Source organism: Protopterus annectens, chromosome 14.part0 (assembly GCF_019279795.1).
Source record: "Protopterus annectens isolate FY-2018-M chromosome 14.part0, PAN1.0, whole genome shotgun sequence".
Classification (NCBI taxonomy): Eukaryota; Metazoa; Chordata; order Ceratodontiformes; family Protopteridae; genus Protopterus; species Protopterus annectens.
This window is the reverse complement of record NC_056748.1, coordinates 890,239,903-890,255,504: the sequence shown is the minus strand read 5'-3', so window position 1 is coordinate 890,255,504 and position 15,602 is coordinate 890,239,903. Positions and strand designations below refer to the sequence as shown.

The 15,602-nt window shown below is 34.1% G+C and overlaps 1 protein-coding gene across 4 annotated transcripts in view; it reads left to right on the top strand.

The window, feature by feature from the left end:
• LOC122789323 (collagen alpha-1(XII) chain-like) overlaps nucleotides 1-15,602 on the top strand; it is a 1,412,827-nt gene that overhangs the window by 505,283 nt on the left and 891,942 nt on the right. For all 4 annotated transcript variants that reach the window (XM_044056685.1, XM_044056683.1, XM_044056682.1 and 1 more), the window contains exon 2: nucleotides 1,080-1,643. In XM_044056685.1, the coding sequence (XP_043912620.1) occupies nucleotides 1,080-1,643 (564 nt within the window). The remainder of the gene's footprint in view (nucleotides 1-1,079; nucleotides 1,644-15,602) is intronic.

Here is a 15,602-nt window from a genome sequence, read left to right as displayed (position 1 = left end):
TTTTGAAGGAAGATTGCTAATTTTGGACCATGATTTAGGATGTCTCTATTTTAGGAGGATTTACCCCTTCACACAATTTTCTAAATCCTCCTCATCACATGTGATTTTTAAAGCTGTCTGGAACACAAAAACTGAACTACATGACCAACATGCCAGTGGCAATTAAATAAACAAAACAAAAAGATTGAAAAAATCCATACTATTAAATAATATACAATAAAAACAGCTCACCAAATTACTCCAAAATAAACAAATAAAATAACTTTATTAAAAAACTCAACTGGTAAACACTTTTGTTCAAAATGAACTTCATCAGACCTGGTTGCAAATACAAATCAACACTAAATTTATACTTAAAATCCCACCTAGAATGGTATTTTTTAACTTGATCAATGACTGAAAAAGTTTTTTGTTGGGGGTTCTTATCTTGATCACTTATATGAAATACATTTGTAAAGCTTCCTTCTCTTCTCTTGTGAACAGTGTATTAATTTAGCATCTCTCTGTTTTCACTGTACTTCTCTACCAACCACAGTCTTTTTTTTTTTTTTTTAAGTTTCACTGTTCTTCCAGTTGTCTTCATTTTTCATTGATGTTGCTACACGGACTACTGTTGAAATGCTGTTTACATACTTACTACCTCTTTAGTGAAAATAATGTGACAAGCAAGGAAAGAAATCACACCTGTACATTTTTGAGAATTTTGTACATTCCATCAGACATTATTGATGATCATTTGACTGAGATAGCTGAGTGGATCTTTGATAAAAAATGGCTATTCTGGGAGATACTTATTCTTGCGAGAGAGAGAGAGAGAGTATTCAGCTATACCACCAATCTGTGGAGGAATGTGTAGGGCAAATATAAAGCAGATCAGATTTGTGATTTTAAATAGTTATCAAAGTTCCTTTCATTTGCTTAATCTTGAACAAATGATGAGTGACATGTCCATTATTGTTATTCACAAAACTCGCTAACTATGTATGACAGCATTATTTAAATACACGTCATCATCATGTAACTATTTATGTCATCACTGGTGAATAATGTAGTTGATGTAAGTTCTTTATGTTTTGCAGATAATCAACAGTTGATTCCAGACTTAGAAGGGGATATCCTTTTCCTCACAGACAGCTCTGGCAGTGTTTCCCATTATGAATTTGCCAAAGTCAAAGAGTTTATGGTGAGGCTTCTAAGACCCTTTTACATTGGCCCAAATGATGTTCAGGTCAGTATTGTCCACATCAGTACTATTCCCACTTTGGAGTTCCCTTTTGACCGCTTCAGATCAAACAGTGACTTACTTTCTGCTGTTAAAAACATGACACAAAAAATGGGAGACACAAACACAGGAAAAGCTCTGCAATATGCCAAGGACACCATATTTACAGATGCTACTGGGTCAAGGGCTGGTATTCCAAAAGTTTTAGTTTGGGTAACTGATGGAATTTCAACAGATGATATATTACAACCCATGAACCTTCTCAAGGATTTTGGTGTGCATGCATTTATTGTCAGCACTGGAAGAGGAAATTATGTTGAACTGTCAGAGGCTGCAAGCCAACCAACAGAGAATCATCTGTACTTTGTGGAAGTAGATGACCTGCCAATCATCTTAGATGAGCTACTGGACTCCATCATAGGCAAGTATTCTCAATCAAGCTCAAACTTCAACTTTATTTTTATTGAGAATTGTCTTTCAACTTCATTGCTAGCAAACTTCTAATTAATAATTTATAGTGGTATTTAAATGTCTGCCCATTATACATATCTCTGTATACTTTTTTTGGAATGCTAAGTCATTTAAAAGTGCCTTCTATACTTTTTTTTTTTTTTTGCAAATTAGTAGATGCTAAATGTATACTGCACAGTTCTATAGCACTCACGGTTTCACTTGCCTCCACTGGCTGCTGACTGTTGTGTAGATGAGAGTGCAGGGATCATTTTTTACTCTGATTACCTTTTGTCATTTGATTTTGTCACAAAAGTGTTCTGCTTAGTGCAGTTTTCAACACATTCAGGATTCGTGTCACCCACAGTATATTTCCTGATGGCTTTTGACAGAGTTAGACTCATGGATTAGTTTACAAAATGTCATTAAGGTATTACTGAAAAAGGCTGAAAGCAGTTTCTTTATATTAAAACAAACACCAGTTTTTGAAAATGTCATTTATGTCAGCTAAGGTAGAATTTTTTTTTTTTTGGGGGGGGACTCTGAAAATAAGATTTTATGTGACATTTTCTTTTCATACGTTTTTTTTTTTGTCTAGAGTTACATCATCTAAAGAAAGGCATATTAATATTTCATTGTCCAAAATATTTCAGTTCAGTCCTGTCATTTGTGAAATAAGGAACTGCTTATACTAGATATTTTGGCATCACACCCAGAAATATGCCATTACATCAGTTGTTGTGCTGTTGTCTTTAACTTTGCAATCATATGAATTTAAATAAATGCTAGTAGTGCTGAAAAGCATTGTCATGTGCAGAGCACTTAGACATGCATGGCACTTACTGCTTGATGATCTTACATTGTGTACAAAGCTTTTTGCAAGGCTAGTAATTTTATAAATAAAAGGGTTTATTAATTTTCAAAGCTATTTACAGTTCTGAATTTTGTATCAATGCTACAGTGTTGCACAAACCACGTATATAAGGGAATGAAACAATCATAAAAAAAGTAAGAAAAAAATGCATTACTGAATTACACTAACAAATACAGATGCATTCTTTAGGTATTTCAGCTATTTGAATGGTACCAAAGCCTCTTAAGGAGATACACTGGAAGAGCATCTCAAAGCATTCAGCAGGAAAAAAAGAAAAAACATTGACCAGGAAAAATATATACCAGAAAGTACAGTAGACTCATTGAATTGAAGTAAGACTGAAGTAGGGCAGTTGTGCATTATTTTAAAGTTTACATTTTTTAGAAATTATGTATGTAATCTCAAGAATTTATGCCTATATTTTAAAGTTATTAATTTCTGGTGGTACATAAAGGGAAGAGTCTGAAAGAGCATACAGAAGTGATAAAAATCAATGGGGTTATCAATTATTTGAAGACTGATCATTCAGAGATTATTTTTAGTAGAACGTTAGTTGAAGAAATGCTTTATTAACCAGAAAATCTGGAAAGACTAGAAATGGAAAAATGCAAAATGAATGCTTTGTGTATAGGAAAAGTCCCCTCGCACACATATAAGCACAAGAGCACACATTTTTAGAACAGTGCCATGCATGCACTTATCACTGTATTCTAAATCCACGGTTCTCATTGCCACTAAAGTATCTCAGCAGCACTCGGTCAGTAGGTTTCCATCCAATTTATGAGAATTTTTTCAATGCAGATTCTCCCAGATGTAGTGTTTTATTTAATTAATTAATTAATTAATTAATTTAATTAATTACTTAATTAATTAACTGGTAACTAGGTAAACCCACTGGGTAAAATCACTCTTTTTAGGGGGGACTATGTAGAACTGTCCAGCTAAGTGACTTGCTCAAAGTCACACAGTAGGAAAATGGAGGTGGAAGGAATCAAACCAGTATGCTTGAGTACAGGAAGCAGTTCCTTAGTAGCTTAGAGCCTTCTCTGCACCAACTGCCAGACAGCATATTAGACTTCGGTTATCCATAATACTACTTAATAGCAAATGGATAGGCGATTATCATAGCAGAGATTTTTCAGGATGCTTCTGAGCAGGACATGATGTTAAAAAAGTGACTTTTCTAAATGTGGCTTTAAAGATTCTTAAGATGAGACAGTTTAATTGGATGGTGGTCTAGTCCATACAGGAAGTGCCACAGCCCTGAAGGCTTTGTCAGTGGTTTTCATTGTTGTTTGGAGTACCAACACTAATAAATGATTTACCATTCTAAGGTTGTGTCTTGGCACTAGACCCGCAGTTTCTGTTCTAGACTTGGCACAGTCTCTGAACAACATTGAGCTGCAGGAACTGGACCAGGAGTTCAAAAGTAAGCATGTTTAATTTTTCCAAAGTATGGCAGTATCAAATACATAAGTATGACCTGCAGCCTGTTATGCTGTAGATTTTAGCACTACTGACAAATAAAGGAACCATGATACAATGATCCAACACTAAAATATGGACAGAAAAATCAGCCTCCGCTGTGACTAGCACTGAGTACCAAGCTAAGACATACTTAGAAGTAGAACAGGAGGCCATTCTTCACATGTATTCTAGTGGAGATATACGTAACAAAAAAAAAAAAAAAAAAAGCTGAGTGGTCATCTACCTTAAACTTGAACATTTGAATTAATACATGGTCTCGGTAACCCAGCTTTTTTCCAGTAGCAATGCTCAAATGGCAGTACTTTTCCCCACTGGACTTCTTTCTACAAGACTGCAGTGTTTTTTTAAGCAAATACAGGCATTTTGATGGCAGACATATCTTAAAGGAAGACAAGCTGTCCTGTAACTACCTTGAATTTTGGGAGGTGAAGGACATGAGCTAACAGCAGAATCATTATAACTAAACATAATATGCTAAACTGCAGCACACTAAATACTAAAGCTGCTTGATACATAAAGAGAATAAGTGATGCTGCATTAGGTATCCACCTAGTCTTAAGTGGTTTAAATGTTACGTAAGGAGGACCAAATAAGCTAGTATATTTACAAGTGTGCAGCAGTTATTAGGGAAAGTTCAGTGGTTTAAATATGTAAAAACAAAAGTGCCAACCAAGGACTTGTGAACGATGAAAAAAGACAAATAAATTTACGCGTTTCGTTCACTTTTAATATCTGTGAACTTCTTCAGAAAGACACCATACATACAACATCACAGGTTTAAATAACAAAAATTGACCATCACATGACTTAATAGTCCAACCAAAACCTACTATCAATTCTCATTTACATAATCTATTTAAAAGTAACAAACTAATATCACTATAAACAATTTTCTTAAAAAAATATATATATTATATAATAAAAATGACTCTTATAATATACATATAATGTAAATAATATATATATGATATATCATTCATCCAGAAAGGAATAAAACTTTGTAAGTGCAAGTGTCGAACTAATCAAATTAATCTAAACCAGAATAAAGTCACAACCTACACGCTTGCAGGAAACATTTGATATTTATAGCTTCATTTAAGCCTGGGAACTCATCTGCTCCCAACAAAATTTGCCACAGAGCTTCTCTACACTCTAATTTGATTTTAAAGTTACCACTAAATAGCTGATCATCTACTTTTTCTAAGACTGAAAAAGTGAATTTTTTGAAATCTAAACATATAGCTGCATGTTTTGCCAAAGCGTTTTGAAATCCTTATTTCTAATAGCTGAAATATGTTCGTAAATTCTTTTATGTAAGGTTCTTATAGTTTTCCCTATGTAAAATTGGTTGCAGGAGTTACAGATAGCAACATAAACAACATTTTTTGTTGTGCAAGTGTAATGCCCCCTGCTGTGAAATTCTTTGTTTAAATGACTAAAAAACACAGAACTCGTCCCTGATATAAACCTACAATACCTGCAACTTCCACAAGGAAAAGTGCCTACCAATGTTTTAATAGATGAATTTTTGTACACAGTACTTTTTTCTAACAATATTTTAAGACTAGATGTTTTCTTATATGTAAAAATTGGTACTTTACCAATAACATTTGTTAAATCGTGATTTCCCAAAATAACTTTCCAGTTATCTGAAATGATATACCTAATGATATTCATTTCATTGGTAATAGGTATAGGAAACGCCAAATTAAAAATGTTACTATCTTTTTGGGCTATTTCCATTTGAACAGAAACTGTATGTTGAACTTTCTTCAGGATAGGGAGAGCTTTGGACTCTCTCAAAACCACTACCTCTCTCATAATTTTATGTAACCAGTGATCACTATAACCTCTTTCTTTGAAAAATTCTTTTAATTTAACAGCTTCTATACTAAATGTCTCATTATTGGTTGTTAAACGACTTAACCTAATGAATTGTCCTTTAATAACACCTTTCTTCATAAAAGTCGGGTGTAAACTTGAAAAATGCAGGTATTGATTAGTAAATGTAGACTTCCTATAAATACTACTATTGAATTCCTGGTTTCCCAAATCATAACTTAAATGGATATCCAAAAAGTCTATGGTTTTACCAAAATGTCCTGTAGTAAATTTTAGGAAATCACTTGACTTGTTCACATTGTCTACAAATTCACAAAAACTATCTAAATCTCCCTTCCATAAAATGAATAAATCGTCAATATAACGCTTATAGAACAAAATGTGTTTTGCCATAGGGTTAGTTTTAAACATTTCCAACTCCCCGCTTGCCATCAAATTGGCAAAACTGGTGCTACCCTAGAGCCCATTCGACACCTGTTGTCTGTTTGTATTTTACACCCTCAAAGGAAAAGTAATTATTATCTAAAATCATTTCCATTAACACGCACACTGTATTAACCATGTTGTTGTCTAATGCAGTGTGACATGACAAATAATCTCTCATCATCTCTATTCCCTTGAAATGCTCAATACTTGTATATAAAGAGACTACATCCAAAGCTGCAAAGTGAAAACCTGAATCTGTCACTTTAAATGAACTTAATAATTCTAATAAGTGCCATGAATCCCTTAAATAATACTTTGTTTTTTGTACTATAGGATTCAAAATTTGGTCAAGCCAAATGGAAATAGTCTCTGTTTTAGACTGTCGTGCTGAAATAATAGGCCTAAATGGCAAAACATTTTGATATTTATGTAGCTTTGGTATGCCAAACATGCATGCTAATCTAGGGTATTCTGTATACATGAAATCATAATCTACATAGGAAATACTATTTTGACTTAATAAGTCAAATAAAACTGTATCCAATTGTATGAAGCTTCTAAGTATGTCATCATTTGTTACAATCTTGTAACTTGAGGCATCATTCAATAGCCCTTTCATTGCTTTAATGTAGTCAACTGATTTCATAATGACTAAAGTACCCCCTTTATCAGACCTCATTACCCTTAGATCGTTACTTTCAGTCAAAAACTTAAGTGCTTCTAGTTCTAAAGGTGATAAATTGTATTTACCATAATTATTAACTGACATTTTTCTAAATTCTTTCTCACAAATCTTACCAAACACACTTATAGTTGAATTCAGTATAGGGTTGTAGGTACTTTTTTTAGTACAAATACTATTAGTCACAGTTTTTTCTGGAATACCATCAAGTATAAATTTCAAATTCAATTTTCTTAAATAAAGTTTAAAGTCTACAATCAACTTCGGTAGGTTAACCTTATTAGAAGGAATAAAAGATAATCCTTTTTTAAGCAAACAAACCAAATCATCAGGCAAAACAATGTTAGTTAAATTACACACATTGATTTCAAAACTCAGTTCAAAAAACAGAGTATTATTTAAGGGATTCATGGCACTTATTAGAATTATTAAGTTCATTTAAAGTGACAGATTCAGGCTTTCACTTTGCAGCTTTGGATGTAGTCTCTTTATATACAAGTATAGAGCATTTCAAGGGAATAGAGATGATGAGAGATTATTTGTCATGTCACACTGCATTAGACAACAACATGGTTAATACAGTGTGCGTGTTAATGGAAATGATTTTAGACAATAATTATTTTTCCTTTGAGGGTGAAAAATACAAACAGACAACAGGTGTCAATGGGCTCTAGGGTAGCACCCAGTTTTGCCAATTTGGTGATGGCAAGCTGGGAGTTGGAAATGTTTAAAACTAACCCTATGGCAAAACACATTTTGTTCTATAAGCGTTATATTGACGATTTATTCATTTTATGGAAGGGAGATTTAGATAGTTTTTGTGAATTTGTAGACAATGTGAACAAGTCAAGTGATTTCCTAAAATTTACTACAGGACATTTTGGTAAAACCATAGACTTTTTGGATATCCATTTAAGTTATGATTTGGGAAACCAGGAATTCAATAGTAGTATTTATAGGAAGTCTACATTTACTAATCAATACCTGCATTTTTCAAGTTTACACCCGACTTTTATGAAGAAAGGTGTTATTAAAGGACAATTCATTAGGTTAAGTTTAACAACCAATAATGAGACATTTAGTATAGAAGCTGTTAAATTAAAAGAATTTTTCAAAGAAAGAGGTTATAGTGATCACTGGTTACATAAAATTATGAGAGGTAGTGGTTTTGAGAGAGTCCAAAGCTCTCCCTATCCTGAAGAAAGTTCAACATACAGTTTCTGTTCAAATGGAAATAGCCCAAAAAGATAGTAACATTTTAATTTGGCGCCTATACCTATTACCAATGAAATGAATATCATTAGGTATATCATTTCAGATAACTGGAAAGTTATTTTGGGAAATCACGATTTAACAAATGTTATTGGTAAAGTACCAATTTTACATATAAGAAAACATCTAGTCTTAAAATATTGTTAGAAAAAGTACTGTGTATAGAAATTCATCTATTAAAACATTGGTAGGCACTTTTCCTTGTGGAAGTTGCAGGTATTGTAGGTTTATATCAGGGACGAGTTCTGTGTTTTTTAGTCATTTAAACAAAGAATTTCACAGCAGGGGGCATTACACTTGCACAACAAAAAATGTTGTTTATGTTGCTATCTGTAACTCCTGCAACCAATTTTACATAGGGAAAACTATAAGAACCTTACATAAAAGAATTCTGAACATATTTCAGCTATTAGAAATAAGGATTTTAAAAACGCTTGCAAAACATGCAGCTATATGTTTAGATTTCAAAAATTCACTTTTTCAGTCTTAGAAAAGTAGATGATCAGCTATTTAGTGGTAATTTTAAATTCAGATTAGAGTGTAGAGAAGCTCTGTGAATTTTGTTGGGAGCAGATGAGTTCCCAGGCTTAAATGAAGCTATAAATATCAAATGTTTCCTGCAAGCGTGTAGGTTGTGACTTTATTCTGGTTTAGATTAATTTGATTAGTTCGACACTTGCACTTACAAAGTTTTATTCCTTTCTGGATGAATGATATATCATATATATATTATTTACATTATATGTATATTATAAGAGACATTTTATTATATAATATATATATTTTTTTAAGAAAATTGTTTATAGTGATATTAGTTTGTTACTTTTAAATAGATTATGTAAATGAGAATTGATAGTAGGTTTTGGTTGGACTATTAAGTCATGTGATGGTCAATTTTTGTTATTTAAACCTGTGATGTTGTATGTATGGTGTCTTTCTGAAGAAGTTCACAGATATTAAAAGTGAACGAAACGCGTAAATTTATTTGTCTTTTTTCATCGTTCACAAGTCCTTGGTTGGCACTTTTGTTTTTACAAAGTTTTTTGGTGTTTTGACATTTATTAGTGGTTTAAATATGTGCATTTTGCCAGCTCTACCATTTATAAAATGCATTATCAGATTTATAACATTGAAATAAAATATGCAAGCGCATTTACTATGCCATAAAAAGTATTATTATTTGTTCTCAGACCTTTTAAACTCCTTTAAAATATGAAGTTTATCAACATTACTGCATGTACTAACATTTAAATAAAATACATTTTAAGTGCTTGTTATTTGGAAACATCACCTTATTGCCAGTCTGTGAGCATGGGTCGATTGGACTTCCTAAGTCCTTATTCATGGTGTTAAATGTTTTGAACTATTTGGTGCTGACAGAGTACTGTGGACCCTCCTGAAGTTAGGATTTGTGTACTGAAATTTATTTCAATGTATATCAAAATCTAAAATTTAGACATTATAATGAAATATTTATTTACATTAAGCTTTCATTTGTTGTCAACTCTTTGTAATTGTTTTTGCTGACAGGGCAATACAGAACAATAATTTTCTTGATAAGAATATTCTCTATGAATTTTCTAATACAGAATTCACCAAGAACAATCAAAGTCAAAAGCTCATCTTTGAAACCATGGTTTTCAAACATTTCACCATTGTATAAAATGCAGTATGTCAGAAGCAATTAGTAATAATTTTGAATGAGATGAAAGACATTTTCTAAGTACTTTCAGTTGAACTATTGAACATTTGCACTTTTTTACTGTTATGCTTAGTTTTAACAAGAAGAATTATTCTAAGAGTGTATTTCCTCTATATTCCACTTAAGTAGTTTTATTAGAGAGAAGCATTGGTGAAGATTTTGATGGACTGAGGAATAAGATGCCCCTTCAGAAGACTTTTTAAAATGTAGTGCACTTTGCAGTTACTGCCTCCGTGCTTAGAATGGAATTACATCAGTAAGGATAAAGAAAGGCAGCTGGATCATATGTTAACAGGAAATTTCCTTAGTAATTTTTATTTTCATCTTGACCTTTGTCCCTGGCAAAGTAATCTGGTGGTTTTGTGGGGCATAGTCTCATATGCAACCAATGTGATTACTAAAGTTTCTACTGATTTAAAAAGATGAAATATGTGTCATACTTCGAAGACTGGTTCATGTCCTTTTTCCTCACTGCAAACAAGTCAACATAGGTGCTATGAAGTTTATAGCAAGGAGTTGGTTTTAGATATGTTTAGCCCACAAGATAAGCATTTGCAATGTTTTGATATGCTGGCAATGAAAGTATATTTTCCAAACCCACTTAAGGTTAGAACTTCAAATCTTTTAATGGTTGTGATAAATTATCAGAATTATATTATTAGTTAGACCGATCCTAATATTGGTGATACTTCTTTACAGTCGTAGAGTGACTATACTGTTAAAGTGCTGAATAAAGCAGTAAGTTATCACTGCATTTGTGTAAGTGGCTTAGTATCCAGCCTGCTTTCCAGTTGTGTTCTTACTGGAGTTATGTGGAAAATATGAGTTTAGTTTAAAGGACAGCCTAATCCTGGCATAGTGTCATCTGTAATAAGAAACATTGTTGCAGATGATTATTTTTTTGGTCTGAGGGCAAGTACGCATATCCATAATGTATAAAATAAGGGTAAACACAGTATATAGTCAATTTCTTTTCTTGTGGTAGTCAAAAGAGTTTCCATTTGTTTGTTTGTTTATATGTTTACTTGCTTGTTTGTTATTGTTTATTTAGGTTTGCTAATCATATCAACTATGTTGGGCCAGGCCAATTGTCACAAGGAATCCAAGGAAAAACACACCAGAAATTCATTTGATCAGTGTCATCCTTTAAAGTTAGCCTTTCAGAGCTAAGCTGTATGGGAATATTATTCTTTGGCCCACTATAGAAGGAGCATCCTAAAAGACAGATTTTTTTTTAACTTTTTAATTTCCACATCAGATACAGACAGCCATACAAAATTACTCCTTGCGTTTCCCTGCTCCATTTTAAAATCTTGTTGTGCCCTCATGAAGAAAGCTGTGAGTATATGGTAGATTATGGTAGATTATTTCTTGGCTGTTAATAATTCTGAAGCTTCTGACAAAACAGAGTGCTATAATATTTCTTGTACTATCAGAATTCAGATGTATTATATACTTAATTGCTTTCCCCTATGGTATGTATGAACATGGTTGTTGTTGTTGTTGTGTCTTTTGGCTTATCCCGGTTAGGGGTCGCCACAGCGGAACTCCGGTCCGCTAATATTTGGTAGTGGATTTTTACATGCCGAGTTACCCACCCTGACACACAGCCTTCAATGAAGGCACGCTCATTCACGCATGCCTCCACACAGAAGATGCTCTAGCTGAGAATCGAACACGACAACGTCTTGCTGTGAGGCGACAACGCTACCGCAGCACCACTACTGCGGGGAGTATGTATGAGCATGGTATGATGTACTTTCTCAGCATTTTTGCTCTCCTTTTCATAGTCAGTATCAAGTCAAACTTGTGGGACAAGTGTCTCCTATTTGTAGGCAAATTGCTTTTTTAACAGTGTGAATTTACCAAAGGCTAAGTCACACCATTCATTAACCCAAATGGTATACTCTGATCTTCTAGCCATTTCTGATACCATGTATTATCTGAGTCCATTTAATTATAAAATAATGTTTTGATCTGAAGTGTAGTGCTGCCATTTGTTGCCTTTACTATTCAAAGTGTAAATTAGTATGCTGAAACCATCCACATGACTATACACAATGGGTCTCTAATGGTTTAAATCTATATGGTACATTGGTATCCCTTTAAATGGTATTACTGCATCCCAAACCTTACAGAGTTCAACTCTCATCTGTGCATGTCTATGTAGCCATCCTCTGTCAATGTGTCAACACTTCTCTTATCTGTTTGAGGATGCATTAATAATGTCACTTTAAATTCAAATAGCCAACCTGCATGAGAGTCTTGATCCTTAAAGTTATTATCACTTGCTTTGTGCATTGTGTGCAGGTTGCAGAAGCAATAAAATGACTAATAATTATTTACACAGAGACTAGGTCCAAGTCAGTTAGCGTTATCCAGGCTTTGTTGTGAAAGATTTTTAACCAAACTTCCAGAGATCGCAGCAATGGTGTCCTGTGATTAATTATATGCGTTGGCTTTAATCAACCTGTATATATGATGAACACTGAAATATATATATCTAAACATAATTTTGAATTAAAGTAACATTTTTCTAGTCACAGTGAAATACAGTTTGTTTAATGCTGTGCAAGTGTAATTTTTTTTTATTTCTTTAATCATAACAATGGCTATAGATATATGAAGGAATAAAAATGTTAATCTGAGAAAGACAGCATGTTTTTTATTACCAGTGAACACATAACATAACAAAATGATGTCTTTGTTGTGCATTATCACTGCATATATTTCAGGAAATCTGGTCTTCAGCTTCTACATAACATTATAATGTTTCTGATTTCAGAATTTTCAAACACTGAGCAGTATTACATTATTCATTTATGTATTTTGGAGTACCTGTTTTGTCATATTCAGGGTCATCTGAGAGCAGAAGCATATTACAGCAAGCAACTGGTGCATGATGCAGTATCATTCATAGACAAGATGCCTGTTCTTACACACTAACACACACACACACACACACACACACACACACACACACACACACACACACACACACGCACACGCACACACGCACACACACACACATGCACACACACACACACACACACACACACACATTCATGATTGTCTCATCAAACAGTGAACACACCAAAGAAAGAACCTAAAATGATCAGTCATTTTAGATTGAATCCCACAACATCGAACCACCCCCTGCACCCCCACACCCCCATACTAAATATATATATATATATATATGTATATATATATATATATATATATATATATATATATATATATATATATATGTATACCAACTCTGAGATCACACAACAGCAGGGAAAGGACAACCTCCCAGATCTCTGTGTACCAAGATCTCAGACACAAACCTGTTTTGCAACCAGCCAAGGAAGTAAAAGTGCAACTTCTCACATACAGACACACACACACACACACATATATAGTTTGTATATCATGGTGTGGCTAGCTTACTAACACCACATGGGTGTGTAGTGGGTTTGCCAACCCAACAAAAATGCAAGATTCATACTTTAATCTTTGTGTGTGGCTTGTAGGTGAACTGTGTTCTCAACCTGTCTGAATGACCGATATATTTTCAAATGATTGTACTTTGATTTTTTTTAAGGTAAATAACTTTCTGCAGCCATTCTGCAATAGCATAGTTATTTTTTCCTAGATTATCTGGCAGATGTGGGCAACCAAACTGAAGCTTCCCTTTTGTTTCATTCTTCATCTTGTTTAATGTTTTACATGAACACATTTTTGTGCCATTTTTACTTTCCAATGGCATTGCTTCTGGTAAGCTATCTAGTTGCTTTCCTCAAGTCTCTACATGTATGTTTTGCACAAAACTCAGTAAATCAGGTTTGGCACAAAACACATTCCTCAGCTGGTAGATGGCTCTTGTTTTGCAAACCCTGAGCTTAGTTCCAAAAAGGTTCCAGTTAGCAAATGTTTTTTAAACATTATGCATTATATCAGCATGTGTAGTATTTGCTAAGCAGCACTGCATGAGTAAGACTACTCCCCATTCTTTGTTGGGTATCATATTTACAACAAAGTTCCTCAGTGTGAAGTAGATAGGCCAGTAAATCATAGATAAGGAGAATATCTCTCCCTCGTGTGAAGCAGCTTCCACCCCTAAACCTACTTTTGATACTTTGTCAAAATGAAAAACATTTCTTCTTCTTTTTATTTTCCCTTAGAGGCAACCAGTAGCATTGCTGTATTTAGTGTTCCCACTACTTGATTGCACTGTTAGACAATACCCAGCAGCCCTTGCTGTTTGCTAAGTGATTATACTCCTGAAAAATATGGCCAACAAGCTGTTGCTTTCCTCCCACTCTATAGCAGTACTGACCTATGGCCTACGCTTTACAGCTACTGAACAGCAAAGCATGTTGCTACCAGTTAGTTTCTCCATCATGTCTAAAGCTTGTTAGTAACAAAAAATTAAAACAAAAGTGATAACATTATCTCAGAAAGAATGGCATGGATGTAGAACAAGAGCATGCAAGACTGTAGAGGCATAGTGGTGTGGGCTTGCTAGCCTTTGAAATCATAACATTCCATTTGTGTGACACACTGTATATGTATATAATGTGATCACAGCTGCATAAGACATTTTTCAAAGCAATGACTTCAAGAAAACTAGCAAATATCTCACACCCTCTTCAAAGGCTTTGTGCACATGTATGGGTCTTTTTCTTTTTAAATGTCTTCAGGTTTTAGTCCTGTATGCATGGATTCTTTGTTTGGAATAGATCTTATCTCTTCATCCATTATTCACCTAGTGCTATACTGTCCTGCCTCATATATCATAATTTTGTGACTTACACCCCCCCACACACACAAACATACAAACACAAACACACACATGCACCCAAAAAAACACCCATACATGCAGTTTCCCTTTTCATGTTTCCTCTAGTTTAAGCCTATGCTGTCAATAGCGGTGGACCTCAACTCTTTCAAAATGAGTTCTAACTCAGTTCTAAATAAAGGCTTTTTGCTTTGTGATGCATAATATGTAACAATTGATGTGCTGCATACTGTGAGCTACAGGACAATTTTCCTCCCTTTATCTTTCACTAACCCCCATGAGCTTCAGAACAGGCATAGCTGAAATCTGTGGACACTTTGTAGTGTGCACTTGTAAATGGCTGAACTCTGTTTTCATGATTTATCATGCACGATGCACATAGGCAACAGTTTAGCATCAGTAACTGGCAAAGCCTTCAGACATGTTCAGGAGTAGTTAAAACAGTTTTCACATCTTTTCTTATCATACTTACTTCCTATGTCTAATGACCATCATTCCACCAGAGTGGATATGGGCCATTTGTTTCCAGAGTGAGACAAGAGCCTACATTGGTTCCTCGTTCAGAGAACTTTCATGTGGTACCACCGTGCAGCCAGCCAGCATGTGATTTCCTGCTCAGACATAATTTCTCAGTTGTGTGTGCATTGGCATTTGCTGAAAAGACGTACATGCAATGGATGCATTGTTGGGATGTCACTCTGAATATCAAAGGTGACACAATCCCATTCTTTAAACAATCCTGCCCCGACCCTTTTGGGCTGGTAATTTCCTGTTAGATCCCAAGCCTCCACTGCACTAAAATGAACTGAATGCACCCCAACTCAGTATTTATTACAGTTTCCCACCAGAAATACATTA